General features: G+C 34.8%; 1 protein-coding gene across 4 annotated transcripts in view; it reads right to left on the minus strand.

The window, feature by feature from the left end:
* Hsd17b4 (hydroxysteroid 17-beta dehydrogenase 4) overlaps positions 1-16,570 on the minus strand; it is a 77,734-nt gene that overhangs the window by 41,394 nt on the left and 19,770 nt on the right. For all 4 annotated transcript variants that reach the window (XM_004836154.4, XM_004836156.4, XM_087194672.1 and 1 more), the window contains 5 exons: positions 15,710-15,897; positions 9,720-9,811; positions 6,972-6,996; positions 5,214-5,342; positions 2,903-3,006 (listed from right to left, as the gene is read on the minus strand). In XM_004836154.4, coding sequence (XP_004836211.1) covers positions 2,903-3,006; positions 5,214-5,342; positions 6,972-6,996; positions 9,720-9,811; positions 15,710-15,897 — 538 coding nt within the window. The remainder of the gene's footprint in view (positions 1-2,902; positions 3,007-5,213; positions 5,343-6,971; positions 6,997-9,719; positions 9,812-15,709; positions 15,898-16,570) is intronic.

The raw sequence follows: 16,570 nt of genomic DNA on the forward strand, positions 1-16,570 counted from the left end.
GTGATACATGAACACTAATGCACTAATGTTTATAGCAGCACAACCTGTAATAGCTAAATCCCGGAAACACACTGTATACCCATCAATAGATGACTGGATAAAGAAAATGTGGTATCTTTATATAACTGAATACTATGCTGCTATAAAGAATGACAGATTTGGGCCAGGGATTTAGCTCAGTGGTTTTGCCACCTGCTTCACAGGCACAAGGACCCGAGTTCAATCCCCAGTACCAAAAAAAAAAAAGAATGACAGATTTGAGACATTTGTAGGAAAATGGATGTACCTGGAAATTATAATGTTGAGTGAAATAAACCAGACACAAAAGCTTAAATACTGTATGGCATCTCTCATTTGAGTGAAACAAGGTATAAACAAAGAGAATAACAAAGGATGGATAGAAGGGGACAAGGAGATGATTCTCTTGCAATAGGGTAGTAATTGAAGGGGAAAAAGTGCAAGGGGTGAGGAGAAGGAGAAGGGGATATAAGCAGAATAATGATATGCTGTATATAGGAACCTAATAAACTCAATTAATATAAACCTTATATGTTGTAACATGAGTTAAAATTAAGAATATCAATAAGAATGAAAAATGGGATAGAGGAATTGAGGAGGGGGATTAAAAAAAAAAGTGATGGTAGGTACATGTACCCATTCCCCAAGATGACTGTAAACTGCATGAACTGCAAACATGTACCGATAAAAAATTTAAAAATGATTTTTTCATTAATATTTTCATCAAATCTTTGAAATTTTAACTAGTTTTGCTTTTGAAAAGACATGACTAGAAAGTCAGTGAATTTGACAGAGATAGTTCCTTTATATTTGATTTTTTTAATAGAAGTCAATTAGTTAATATATAAAAAAGGTTTTCATTTACAGATAAGTACTTTTACTGCTTAACTCTAGCTAACAGATGTCTCATTTTTAATTTTCCTGTCTCTCATAGTAGAAAACCCTACTAAACTTCACAAATAATGGTTACACAAAAATAAAGAAATGAATTTATTATAATAGGGACAGTGACTTGCTTTGTAAGATCAATTGTATAAAATTCCCTGTAAACAGGTAAGTAAAACATTGTTTAATGCTTGTAAATTAGACTGCCTCAAAACAGTTTGAGTTAAAATGAGCTTTAACCTGACATTTCTTCCCAGGAATATATTTTTTCTAACTGAATGCTGTATTTTCCAATTTAGTGATGATAGGCCTAGCTACAGTGTGAAGCATGTTAAGTTATAAAATAATGTCCAATTTTTCAATCATTTTTATTCTAAAGCAGGAGTCAGAAAATAAAGGCTAAAACCTAAGAAAGGTTTTCACAATTTTAATAGGTGGTTAAAAAAAAGAAAAACAGAGTTCAAGGTATATATCTCAGTGAAGGAACTCATAGCCAGTTTCTTAGATGAAATTTCTTGAATATTTCCAAAATATAATCTGTTAATACTTTCCCTTAAAAGAATAAACCTAGGCCAGGGATTTAGCTCAGTGGTTCTGCCTCTTGCCTCGCCAGCACAAGGACCCGAGTTCAATCTCCGGTACCAAAAAAAAAAGAAGAAACCTAGAGAGTCACTAAAATAAATATCCTTTTCTAAAAAGTTAGGAAAATAGTGACTAGGATTATCAAAGGATTATCAAAGAAAAAGTATTCCTCAAACTATACTGACAAAGAGAAAATAAAAGTTACACTTAACCTTCAGTTAATATTCATTCATTCTATCACTGTCTAGAACATATTTTATGAAAAGTTTTGTGGTCAATTATCAATAAGTCAACAGCTTAGAAAATAACATTTTGTATGTAAAATAATGTTTCACAATTGTGTACATTTCAAAGTCTTCTGTTTGGTAGCATAAGGGAGAAAAAAAATAACAAAAATACTGTAGCACAGAACCACTGTTCATCCCCCACCCTCCTGACCGGCCCCCCAGCCAGATTTTCACAAAAAGCAGACCTATTTTAATCAGTTTATGGCTAGGCTTGAAGAGATAACAAGGTATCAATGGGCATAATGGAAATTATGTATGGAAAGAGACAGGTAGGCAAGCAGAAAGAGATACCAAGACCAGATAACAGCTTCACCTCAAGTCATAATTCCTTTTTCCCCTTCCATATCATACCTCCCTAAGTTAACTGACAAACAGCAATGCAGGAAAGAAACTACCAAAACATATAGGTTAGTGAAGAGAATCCTTCTGAAAAGTTCAGATAAGCTTCCAGCACCTGTTTCCAATCACCCAGAAAAGCCAAAAGAAGAAGCTGGGTAGGTGAGCTTCCTTTTTCCTACCCCACTCACACTAGAACAGTGGTGGCAAACCTATGGCACACGTGTTATTTTCCTTTTAAGACAAAAGATGTTAATGTATGAGCTGTTCTTCCTAAACTAAAACTTCAGTATTCAAGTTTAATTGCCATGTTGGCACTTTGCAATAAATACATGGGTTTGGGTTGCAGTCTGGGCACTCCTCTAAAGGTTCACCATCACTGCACTAGGAAGAGCTTGGAAAACTGGTACTCAATTGCCCTGATCTCTCAAGAGAGTCCTCCATCAGGAGAAAGAAAAGCATAATATAGTCCAGGGAAATCTAAGAAAAGAAGGACGGGGGAAATTGAACAAAAAGCAGACTGCTGTACAATCACCCAGTCCACCTCTTCATGTGGTTCAACTGTCGTCTATCAGAATATGCCTTGTTCTACAGGTCTGTGTGTCAGAACTGGCCTTACTCTAAAGTCAATCATAAATGATTTCTGAACAAATTCTCTATTTCAAATTATTTGTGCCTGTTTCTCTCCATTATTAGAAACTGAAAGACAGTGACTGCATCCAAAAGAGAGAGGAGGAGGAAGGAAAAATAATCACCAGAGAAGACAAAAGCAAAGGCCTTTTTGTCCCACTTACAAATCCTGGTGAGGCTGTAGATGTTGCATGACTGGTGGGATTTGGTGAAATTTCCTCTTCTGAATCCAATTTATGTAAAACTTCAATTATACTGCCAGTCGATTCTAAAATTCAGGAAAATAAGGAAAAAAGCTTTGCTTAAAAGGTGACTAAAAAACTATAGTATGCTAAGTAAAAGTTGCTACAAAACCTCCATCATCATTCACAAACTGAATGTATGATGTTAGGCTCTTGTAGAAAAAAACTCTGAAGAGACCAAAAATAATTAGCTATCTTCAGTGAAAAACAAAGCGCTAATATAGCCCTCCCAGGTTCCGGGGAGCTCTGAGCTTTTCAGTATCTTGAGCTATTTTGTCACTGTAAAGTGGGATACTTATTTACAGATATGGAGCAATACCAAAATTACCTCTATCCCAGGTCTCTACATAAGTAAAAGGTCTAAAAAGAGCACTAAAAATTCGTCTAGAGGGCCGGGGATTTAGCTCAGTGGTTCTACCGTCCGCCCTGAGTTCAATCCCTGGTACCAAAAAAAAAAAAATTCGTCTAGAGACAAAAAGGAAAAAAATCATCCTCATAAACAGGGCCTCCAAAAGGGACTGAAGCTCCTGCTCCGGGGTCTAAAGCTTCTAAAGGAGCCTGCCAGAGCATCCATGTATGCCCTATGATGTTCCGCAGGCTCTGGGACCTTCCTAACAAACCTCGGGATATTGCACTTCCTTCTGAACCCAGAGAAAAACCATAAACTAAACTGCAGTGTCTGAGGTAACCAAGTATATCTGCCATGCCAGGTGACACTAGTGGAGCAGTTTCTTTCCCTACCTCCCCATTCAGGCCACAGTTTTGAGGGGAGGCTACATGACTGAAAGGCACCTTGACACAGGCTCACGGCACTACACTCTGAGAGACAACCTGAACTGGCTCTCTGCTCAAACACTGACTAGTTCAGTTTTTCTGTGATTTATTTCTGTAAAATAAAAACACTGGACTACGTGGTCTAGAGAGTCAACTCATAGTAAAGTGGGGTTCTTTTGTTGATTTTGTTTTTCACTGTACTTCAAATAGTCATCAATTAGGGTTTTAGGTAATACTCATAATACTTTAGAAGCAAAAATAGTTTTTAAAGCAGAAATCTGAAGTTTTTAAATAAATTTTCCCTTTCATTTTCATCGATAATGACTGTTAATCACAGATTTATCTGAAATACCAAAATACAGAATACAAGAATGCTACCATTTATGAACTAAAAGTCATTTTTCTGATATAGTCTATCAAACTTTGAATATAAAATCACTAAGAGAAAAAATGTTTTTCTTTAAAATGACACTGATTCATGATCTTTCTCAGAAAACTCTTTAAACTTCATATACCAAACATACATGTGAATTATACTGGGAAAAATAATGTAAATTTTATTTGGTACCTACTACTGTGGGCACATCATAGGTGATTAAATAATTCAAGCTAACAGGCATCTGGTAGCTCTCTTTTATGAGTTCAGCACTATGCTAACACTGAATACAAAAGAATTACATACAACTGAGAGGTACAGCTCAGTGGCAGGGTACCTGCCTACCACACACAAAGCCCTGGGTTTGATACCCTGCACATAAGAAAAAAATCACCTATAAGGTACAATCTCTGCCCCAAAGAAACTTACCAAGCAGGTAAGAAACCACACATTCATGGGGTGGGGTGGAGGGTAGGGCAGTTACTATTAGATGTTCAAGTAGTCAAAATTCAGCTAACAGAAAGATCGATGTAGCCCAGAATATCTGAGGTTTGAGTTTTTCTAACAAAGCATAACATTATGCACAGGTGAGTAAAGGAGGAAAAGTTGTGGTAGAAGACATAGAAACAGTAGCAAAACCAAAGCCCTAAAATGAAGCCACATCTATTCATTGGACAGAAAAGATCTAAGCTTAAACAGGTTTAAATAAAACATCAGAAAAACAGAGGAAAAACTGAGCCAGATAAGGAACATATGGCTAGATCATAAATGATTTTAAAAACAATCATCAACTGGGGAATAAGTACATTTAACACAAATGAGTAAATACCTCCTACCATCCATCCTTCGGCCACACATAAACAAAACAACAAAACAAAAGATTATTAAAAAAAACCCTGGAAAATAGTGGGAATAAAGTATCTTAAACATGAAGAGTTCTAATATCTAGCAGAGCAAAGACTGTGCCACAGGTGATTTAAGTGTCAAAGTCACCATGGTTAAGGTCAGAGAAGCATCCCTGAGAGAAGAAAATGTTTGTTGCCTCTGGTTTTTTAATCAAGGAGAAGTTACAAGACTCTTTACCTTGGACACTCTGAGGCTTGCTGGCATTATCAAAGTCACAGATCTTCTTCCAGTTAGCCTTCACTGCTTCAGGAGTTACTGACTGGTTCTTTTGTCTGACAACAGCTCCCAGGGTCCGCTCCCAGCGTACTAGTTACAGAAACAAAACCAAAAAACTGAGCAGTTTGAAGGTGATAGAAAGCAAGACATATAAAGAGCCCCTTAAAATTTTAACTTCAAGAAAAAGGAAATTTTGGCTGGGGATTTAGCTCAGTGGTTCTGTCGCCTGCCTCACAAGCACAAGGTCCCAAGTTCGATCCCCAGTACCAATAAAAAAAAAGGAAAAAGGAAATTTAGAAAAAGATATTCTAACTTCTAAAGAGTTTTATGATAGCCTAAAAATCATTTTCCTCAAAAAAAAAAAAAAACTTTTAAATATATGTGAAGCTGAGAGGGAAAACTTCTCCTATTATGCCAGGCACTACAAAGGAAAAAATATGCTAAATCTGAAAAGTTGACATTCTATAATAATCATACCAAATGATATTATAATAATCATTCCACATAACCACAGATCACACAGGTAAAGATACTTCACTCTCTTTGTTTATAAAATGAAGATTAACAGAACAGAACTTTGCTGGGTAGCAAACTCAGGACTAGTACTGGTAACTGGTCAAATATTCCAGTTAATAAATCAGTTAGCCACAAGTAATTCTCCCTATCCTTCCTTTCCTATTTCTTCCATTTCTACAGGCTACACAGATCAATACTGCTGAATAAAATCTATTACAATTTTTAAGTGTTTTCTTTTTTAAAATCCAGAGGAATAACCTCTAGTTAACCTTATTTAAACAAAATGGTCAGATTTTGATGACTGTTAAATTTTTTTTTTGATGATGATTGTTAAATTTAAAATTTGTCTCGGTGATTGACATAAATGCTTGCTTCTACATCTTCCCTATTGATAAATTGCCAGATATAGCTTTGATTACAACACTTATCTTTCTTTCTTAAATGGGTATCATAACATGACCAAATGCTTGAGAAATATAAATCAGTAACAACATGAAAACAGCCATTACTGCTAAAAATACTGATACTCCACAATATGTTGTAACAATCCCCTCCAGTGATAGCAACTTTCTAAATAACTCAAATATGTGATTAATTTTGATACCAGCAGCCAGTCAATTGAAAACAACTTGAGCACTGGGATTTTTACAATTTTTAAAAATGCTCTTATCAAATTTGAGGCTCCCAAAGTCTGAGAAATGGAACAGAACACTGAAGCCAAATGAATTTATGGGGTAGGGGGAGAGGGCACAATTAATCAGGTGCAATTTCTGTTCCAGAAAGTTATCCAATGTGATTTTTCCCTTCTCCGGATGTCTCATGCTACTAGCTAAAATAAACTTATCTTTTCAAAAACAGTTCTTCCTCCCTCTCAATTCTCTGTGAAACATCAAGAACAAATATGTGGGATGTCATAGACATTGATGGATAAATATCCGTATAGAGAGACTATGTTGTCTGAAAAAAGTATCCAGTTCTGACCAAGATAGAACAAATCTTGAAGAAGGACTACCTATAGGGAGTATAGATAGGTTCTTCCAAGAATCTCTGGCCTACAAAAATACTGTTGTTATAACAATGTTAAAGTCCGAAATGCATGCACTAGATCAGACATTTCACAAAATTCTTATTACCAGCTCTAATGGATATGCAGGTTTAAAAATATGGAAATAACACATGACAACCAAAAAATGAGAGACTTACATTTTCCAATCCATCCTCCTCCAACCTAGAAAAGAGAAGAGTAAAACACTGTATCATCTAATATAAAATCACTAACAGAATTGTTTAAAAAGGCAACTACCATCCTAGGAGTATTAGATGCTAGATGATAATGAATAAAAGTAATATATGGTTCTACAAATGCCCTTCGGACCCATGACTTTGTAGCATTCATGTTATAAGAGTAGAAACCTAAAGCAACACAATGTAGTAGAAATAAATGCATGTAGTAAAAAACAATGAACCTAACGCCAGAGACCAAGACACCAGCTCTTCTTCTGAAACCTTCCCAAATCATTTAACCAACCTAAATCCAAGTTTTCTTGTATGTAAAATAAGGATAACAATACATATTTCATGGATTATCATGAAGTTTAAATAATATAAATAGTACACAATTATAGGCTTGAAATAAATGTCCCTGAAGAAAGAATTAGTGAATTTTTTAAATATAAAGCCAAATAAAGTATTTGACTTAATGAACTACACATACTCGTTTTACTAAAACAACCTTATACAGACAGAAGTAAAATGCTCAAATACTCACAGCCACACAGAAAGATAAATCTTTCATTTCTACAATTTTTTAGAGGTAACTCAGGAAAGTCCTAAGGATAAAAATGTCTGTGTAAAGAAAATCTCCTCATTGTGTCTTCACATCAGCAGACAGCAGACACTGTGGCTCCAAGCACAAGAGTGGGACTTCTCATCATCTCCTGCCTTTGTATTACTATGCCCACACCTGTGTAAGGCACCCAGGCTGCACTGATGACATTGTAATAGATAAATCAGCAGCAGGTGAGATAACAGGCAAACTTTTCATCACCTTTTACCATATTTCACAAGCAAAGTTAAAAAGCAACAGATTTTTCTCAGGTGATAAAAACAACCGTTCACCTGAACCAGAGTCTGGATCTGCCGCTCTAGGTATCTACTGGAACTTTGCAAATAAAGTGGCAGTTTACTCACTTTTAAGGTTTAAGTCAGGATATTCCACACATCTCTTACTATATTTTATCAATTATGTATGCAATACTCACTAAAAATGTTCATAATATAGTAAAAAAAATAGCAACATAAAACTTTATCTGCAGTATGATCCTAATTTATATGATTGGGGTGTGTGTGTAAAATGCACATCTAAAAAAATTATTGGTGTAAAATTCACATCTAATAAAAGACTGGAAGGAAATACATAAAAATATTAATGGCAGTTCTCTCTGGATGGTGATAATGTGTGTCATTTTTATTTTCTTCTGTGTTCTCAGATATTTGAAATTTTCATAAGTAGGACACATTTTTGTTCACAGTTAATATAATTATAAAACATAAATAATTTTAGTTCTTTAATTAGGTAAAAGAGTGTCAGGCCAAGTTTTAAACTTGAGATGGTTTGATATTAAATTTTCTTATTCTGTAAAATTAGAGTTTATAAGTTTTTTCTTTTAATTTCTGCAACTCGAATCCAGTGGGTATGATTAGAAAGGTGGAACCACGTTAGACATATGGAGACTGCTTTTTTATTCTTTAATTTACTCATCAGCTTTGTGTTAAAATGTTAACAGGCTAATGATATGTTATTCACTTCAAACTGAACCAGGTCCTTTGGCTTCCAAGGAATATTTTGGATGCCACGGTATCAGTATAGAGCAGGTTCGTTATTACCATTAACTGGTGACAACAAACCTTTTAGAGCTTTCAATGATAACAAACAGGCTGCCACAGCACATGCACCATGTGGCCACCACTGCCACAGAGTATAAAAAAAAGGAGGAGAACCCTCTAATATACAAACTTCAGACCAGAAAAAGATATCAAACTCAAATAAGTGTATATATATGTGTGTGTGTTTATATATATGTGAGTGTATGTATATATATGTAATTGTATACATACATACATGTGTGTTTGTGTATATACACACACACATACACTTTTAAGGACTTTCACCATAAACAGTGGCTCTCACTGGGTGGTGGGATTATATGCGATTTTTATTTTCACCATAAACATTTAAAGACATGTAATATGAAAAAGTAGAAAAGTTTACTACTAAAGTTAAAATAATAAGTTATGTTTATTGGTCTCTCAGACCCAGACTAAATTCCTGCTCTACTGATAATTAACATTGCAGAAAGACTGCTATATACTTGGCCCTATACAATTTGTAGCTGTCACAACAAAGCCCAAGAAAGGAACATTAATTTATATAGGCACCCAGCAAGACAGAATTACCAAAAGAATTCAAAGTGTAACCTAGCTGACTCTAAACCTTAAGCTCTTCTTTCCACTTCATCATTCAGCTTCTTAAATTAATGAGCCTTTCTGTATTTCCATAAATACATTAAATCAGCTATATTTTCATTTGGTAATAATATTAGAAGTGGAAAACTAAGGAAAAACAATTTATAAACCTGCTGTTAACTTTCTCAAAAAGGTGACTAGTCTACATTTGTTCCTTAATAATAACACATACATAATATTTTTTAATATACAAGTGGGCCAGGGATTTAGCTCAGTGGTGCAGCTACCTGCCTTGCAAGCACAAGGTCCTGAGTTTGATCTCCTGTACCAAAAATAAATAAGTAAATAAATAAAAATATACAAGGGATGACAACTGGTACAGATTTTTACAAATGTAAGCATTTGGAAAATATCAATTTTAAAACCATTTTTAATACTTAATTACATAAATACTGTTTAGAAGAAAATAAGGAAACTTCAGAATACCTCAAACAAGCCACCATTTTCCTCACAACTCTCATGACAAAGCCAAAGGACCAGGGGTGCCACATACTCTGGCTTTAGGGCTTGAACAAGATCTGAAAGAAATACAAAAGAAAATAAGAATATATACACATTTCCTCATTTTACTTTCTGAAAATTTACTTATATTGGTAATCAAGATACTTTTTAAATAAGAACAAAATTACATACACATAAGTAGTCTAATATTCAAAGTTTTCAAAAGTTTTTTTCATCACAACTGAAGCTTCTAAAACTGTAGGCACCAGATTTACTGTTGTTACCACAATAGCTAACATTATTCATAACAAATAAGAGTTATAGCTGCCTAGGTAAAGACTGGTGAGCAAAACTGTTTGAGAAACTGAGGTACCATTCATTCCCAAAACTATTACTCTCCTAGCTATTTAATGAGATTCTAGAAAACTACAAAACATCTGTGACAACTGCAATGGCGGATAATGGTTGAGATACACCTAAACCATCATGAATAACAAAGTTTAAGAACTACTTTGCCGTTGCATACCTCAATCACAATCACTTACCCCAATCACAATTGGGTACGTAGAGCAGGAAGGCACTACACAAGAACATGAAGACCTGGATTTTAGTGCTGCCGTGCTGTGTAGGCAACCAGGAACTTGAACACATAATTTACCTGCCCTGGACTTCAGTTTTCATCAATAAGCTGGTAGTTAAAAGGCTTTCCCCACCTATTTCATCAAGTTGTTCCAAGGCTCAAATGAGATACAATTGTATAGCATTTTATAACAGCTAATATACCTTATAACACTTTATAATCTTATCTAAGGAATAAAAAAAGTAAACATTTAATTGTGATATGATGAAATATGCTAAAGTAACAGAGATTTATAGTCCCATAATTAAAAAGCAGCTCCAAAATCTTCACTTAGCCTCTAAAAGCTCTCAGGTACATGAGCAATCCAATGGCACACAACTTCCCACTCTCCACTCCCTGTATGAGGAAAACCAAAGGAAGGTTCTAAGCATCACAAATCATACCATATGACAAATTCTTAGTCTTTATAAGATTCATCTCAATATATAATTGTCCTCCAATTTCCCACATACCAATTTTCAGAACTGAATGTTAAAGAATAATTATATGCATGGATTTAGATATGTGAGTTGACCAACTTCATTTTGAATGCAAAATAAATACATTTATAAAATCCAACTGGGTATCCATTATTATAAATGAGAAAAAAGAAGAACAAAAGCCACATAGGAAAATCACTTCTGCTTTTTACCTTATTTCACACATTATTACTAATTTTATAAGCTTTCCAGTTCATTCTCAAACTGCTAGGTCGGACAGCATCTATTACACTTAATTTTATAAACAAAAAACTAAGGCTCAGAAGGACAAATAAAATGTCTAGGAGGTTGTATAGCTAGGAAGATATATGAAATCAAAATCTGAATTGAGGCTTATTTACTCAACCTAGTGTTTCTTCCATAATATCAGATATCACAATTATCTAGCATCACATCGAGCCCAGAACTCTGACAGACACTCTGTTCTACTGCCAGAAATGAGACTGCTTTAAGCCTTGCTGAAATAGAGGAAGAATTCTTGGTCAAAACGAAACAAAAAAGTCTTACCACCATACTCCAGGGAAGGCAGGGTTGACTTGAAACAGATACCAATAAAATACCTAAGAGGCAGGCCAACATCAAAGTGGGGTCCCTAGCCTAAAATCTTCTACACTGAACTTCATCTTTCAAGGAGTATCAAAATAGACCAACAAGCTGATTATGCCTCCTGGTTACCAGCATTAGCAAAGACAAATTCTCTCTGAAGAAAACACTGCCAATTTAAAATACAGAACAAACAAAGAAGAAGATCAAGGAGAGTTCATGATTAAAAATCACCAAGCACCCATGAAGACCAACACCATGAGTAGAAGTCAAAAGAAACAACAAATTTACACTACATGAAATAGACATTTGTGATTTAAAATATATTGTATAAAAAACTATTCACTCAGAAAATAAAATTCCAAGTTCTAAAATGAATATACCTAAATAAATAAGCATAGGCTCTCAATCACACATTTAAAGTTTTAATCAATATTTTCAAAAAGTTGGAAAACTCTTACTATCAATTTCAAGACTTATTGTAAAATTTCAGCAGTTGAAGCATCATTACACTGGTTAAAGAACAGGTACACACATCACTAGAATAGAATGGAGAGTCCAGAAACAGCCACACATAGGTCATCATCTAATTTTGTACAAAAGGGCAAAGGCAACTCAAACTGAGAAAGAGAAATAGTCTGTAAGACAAATAAAATACTTTCTTCAAAAAATAAACAGCTTTAAAAAAAAAAAGATGAACTGTTACGTATTAAAAGACAGTTACGAAACATAATAACAAAATGCCTATATCCTAAGTATAATTCACCAACTCTAAAAAGATATTAAGAAAACTAAGGCCAGGGATTTAGCTCAGTGGTGCCACCGGCTGCCTCGCAAGCGCAAGGTCCCCAGTTCAATCCCTGGTACCAAAAAAAAAAAAAAAAAAGAAAGAAAGAAAGAAAGAAAATTAGATAATCTAATACAAATTTGTTATTAGGTCATTTAACATTATTTTGTTTGATTTGATAATGGTATTGTGGTTATAAGGTCTGTATCTATTAAGAGATACATTCCCAAGTCTTTATTAGGTATAATACAATGTCTAAAATTTGCTTTGAAATACTTCAGGAAAAAATAAGGTGACCCAAACAAACAAAATTGTCTAATTGTTAATCATTTGCTGGAGCTGACGATGGGCACTCTTAATATACTTTGGAAAGTTACATAAAGAAGTTTTTTTAAAAAATCAGTGTAGGGCTGATGTAGTTCAGCGTGGTTTGCCTAATGTCCCTGAGGCCCTGCATTTGATCCCACTACCAAAAAAGAAGTATAATCACAAAGTATTTATTATGGAACATGAACAAGATAAAAGACAATGCAACTATTAAAAAAAATCTAGACATTTATTAAATTAGAACGTGTTCATGATATAGTAAGGGAAAAAACAGACTTCCAGTTTCTAACCTAACATATAAAACTTTTTAATTATCACTTCCATCCTCAAACCAAGTAAAAAAAACAAACAAGTTAAAAATCAACAAGTTAAAAATCAACAACTTTGCACAGCTCTACCAGAGAACTGAAGTCATGAGGTAAACAACCATCTGGAAAACTGGAGAAATGCAAATTCAGAAAATCATGGCTTACTGAGAAAGAAACCTCATAGCCTAAGCCAATAAGAGTATTTCAACGGTAACTGACAAATTGCTAGAGGCGGGATGTGGATTAACTTGATCTTAGGGAGCCCTGACTTAGAGAGGCTCTGATACTTTTGTCAGTTTTATTTCCAAAAGCTCCACCAGATTGTCATAATGAAGATCAGAGAGAAGTCTTCTCAAGCTTTGGACAGGAGCACAGGAAAATAAACCACTATGAAATGTGCCCAGAGCATTCTGTTCTATTTAACAAAGTCCTGTCCACAGGAGAAATTACCAGACCCTCAAGTGAGCTAGGAGAAGAACAATCAGACAACTGAAGCCCCTCCAGTCTTCTATCTCAAATAAAAGAAAGAAAGGGGGAAAAGGTAAGAATCTTTTCTGAAGGTCCCAGCACAGGACTGTGACCCATTTAAGAAAAGGTGAGTTAGCCATAAAATTATAGAACACTTTTCCTCCCCAAAATTTCACAGTCACATCAATAGGGCTCCACCATAGTCCATAACAGTGGATTACAGCTGAAAGAATTTCAAGACACAAATTCTACTTAACAAGGAGCTTCTAGGGAAACCTAAAATAACGGGATATAAAAACAGAAAGGAAACTGAAACTTCTGGTATTTACAAGTTAAAGCAACTAACAAATACAGCCAAATTCCTAATGAGATAAACATACAACCTCACACTAAAGGCATATTTATCTGAATTCTTACTACCTAATACATCATGTACAGCTTTCAACAAAAAATTTCAAGTCATGCTGAAAGGCAAGAAAAGGCATAACCTTGAAGAGGCAAAGCAAACCAAATTCAGACATGAATCAGACCAAATTCAAAAATGACAGAAATATGGGAGTTATCAGGCTGGGAATTTAATGTAACTATAATTAATATGCTAAGGGCTCTAAGGGAGAAAGTGGTCAACACACAAGAACAGCCAGATGCTATAAGCAGAGAAATGAAACTCAAACAATCAAAAGAAAATTGCTAGGAACCAAAACCACTATAAAAGAAATACAGAATCACTGAGCTTGACAATACATAATTAGAAACTTCCCAAACTGAAAGGCAGAGAAAAGTAGAACAGAATATTTAAGAACTATAATTACAAAGTTGTCCTATGTGTGCAATGGGAAGAAAAAGGAAAGCAAGGTGAAGAAATATTTAAAGTAATGGTGGCTGAGAACTTTCCAAAATTAATGAGATACCAAAGCATAGATCCAGGAAGCTGAGAAAACACCAAGTGATATAAACACCAAAAATCTCTACCTACGCATTTTATATTCCAATGGCAGAAAACCAAATACATGGAGAAAACCTTGAGAGAAGCCAGAGGGGAAAAACACTGCACCTACAGCAATGAGTGTGAGGGTGCTGTCAGACTGCTTCAGAAACCACGAATCAAGTTGGACATGAAGTAAAATATTTAAAGTGAAGTTATCCTTCAAAAGTCAATTTATGTGCCAGATTTTAACATCCTTCAGCCCAAGCAAGTACACAAGTCATTTTAAAAGGAATGTGGTTGGGCTGGGGATTTAGCTCAGTGGTTCTGTCCCTTGTCTTCAAAGCACAAGGTCCCGAGTTCGATCTCCAGTACCAAAAAAAAAAAGGAACATGGTTTACTTGTACAAACTGATCAGTTCTGAGAGACTGTTAATGCCTTCAAGAGGTTTTTGTGGGTGTGAAACAAGTGGTGAGAATCTGAATTGGTGCCTATTAGTATAGTATTGAAATTAAGTCTATTTAACTTATCAGGTCATGTTCATGCCCTGATTTTATCGACTTGTATCTATCAATAAACACTGATACTTTAAAAAGTGAAGCCGATTAAAAGAATAGAAAGACAAGTACAGACTGGGGAAAAAAATATGCAAAACACATTATCTAATAAAGAACTTATTCCAAAATATAAAAAAGAAGAAAACATTAAAACTCAAAAAAAACAGCCCAATTTAAAAGTGAGCGAAAGACCTGAATAGATCCAAAGAAGATAAATAAATGAAAAACAAGCACAGCAAAAGTGCCCAGCACTGTACGTTATTTGGGAGTTCCAAGTTAAAACAAGACAGCACTACACATCTATTAGAAAGATTAAAATTTAAAAGCATGACAACAAATGCTGGCATGGACATAGAGTAACAAAAACTCTAATTTTTCTGTAAAGCAAAAACTGCTCTAAAAAAAAATATATGATTTGTAAATAATATTATAAAACAGTAAGAATGTTATTACCTCATCTTACTTAAAAAAGAACATGTAAGGCCGGGAATTTAGCTCAGTGGTTCTGCCACCTGCATCGCAAGTGCAAGGTCCCAAGTTCAATCCCTGGTACCAAAAAAAAAACAAAACATGTATTGTATCTGTCTGTGCAAAGAAAGAGGATGACTGGAAGGCTGAAACAGGAAGATTCTAAGTTTGAACCCAGCCTGGGGAACTTAGCGACTCAAATAAGACCCTTCTCAAAATTTAAAAAGGGCTGGGGATGTGGATGTAGCTCAGTGCAAAGATTCTCTGTACCATGGGGGGAGGGGGGCAGCTTCAGTATGGTACAATTACAGGTAATCTTTTATCTACTTAAATTTTTCAACAATGAACACAAATTACACAAAATGCTGTTGAAATTGGAAAGAAAACATTTTTTAAGTATTCAAAAAATTAAATACTTTAGAAAAGTCTTTCCATACATTTGTAACAGCACTGAAAAATCTACACTAACTTACCTTCTGGCAGAACAGTCTCAGTCATCCGTGACCCAGCACTGGGAGCAATAGTGTTACAGTGAATGTTGTTCTTTCTGCCTTCAATCGCAAGAGTATTTGCAAGCCCCAAAAGACCCAGCTTTGCAGCACTATAATTTGCCTGGCCAAAGTTGCCATATATTCCTGCAGCTGATGAAGTCATAATGATCCTAAAAGGAAAATAAATCTGTCCACGTCATCTTTTCTATATTTTAATAACACTGCCATTCTAACCCTGTTTTGGTACTGTTGCACCTATCAAAATTAACTCTGTGTACTGTCATTAGCTTCTCATACTCATAATTCATAAATAAAAAATAGGATTTATATAAAAGTAATCTCTCAAAATTCAACTATAAGGTCTAACTGTTTGAAAAGAATCCTTGGTTACAGCCAAAAGAATTCAAGTATAATAATGCATTTACTATCTTTCAAAAACAAACTAGCAATATATGTTATACTTTTAGCAAAAGGTATTAGATCAAGTAGTTTGCGTTCCTCAGTCCTCACCACTTTCACCCCTCTTTCTGCTTAATATTAAATTCCCCACTAAAACAATGCCATTTTATAATCTGACCAAACCTCATTCTACTTAAAACAAATAAACCACATCACTTACTTTCAGACAATGCCAAGATCAAAATAAACTAGAAGTCTTCAATAAGAGGCATTACAAACAACTTGCCTCTGAAAGGTATGCCTGAAACCTAAATTAATAGGGATGACCCTGACACCAGAGAGCATTACTGTACGTGAAAAAAGTGCACTAGCACTGCCACATTCTGAGTTACACAAGAAGGAGCAACCAAGAGGAGTCCTCAGTGGCTAAACAGATTATAAGGC

Source organism: Heterocephalus glaber, unplaced genomic scaffold, assembly GCF_053883595.1.
Source record: "Heterocephalus glaber isolate CG9 unplaced genomic scaffold, H.glaber_assembly_v1.0 deba00001606, whole genome shotgun sequence".
NCBI classification, from domain to species: domain Eukaryota; kingdom Metazoa; phylum Chordata; class Mammalia; order Rodentia; family Bathyergidae; genus Heterocephalus; species Heterocephalus glaber.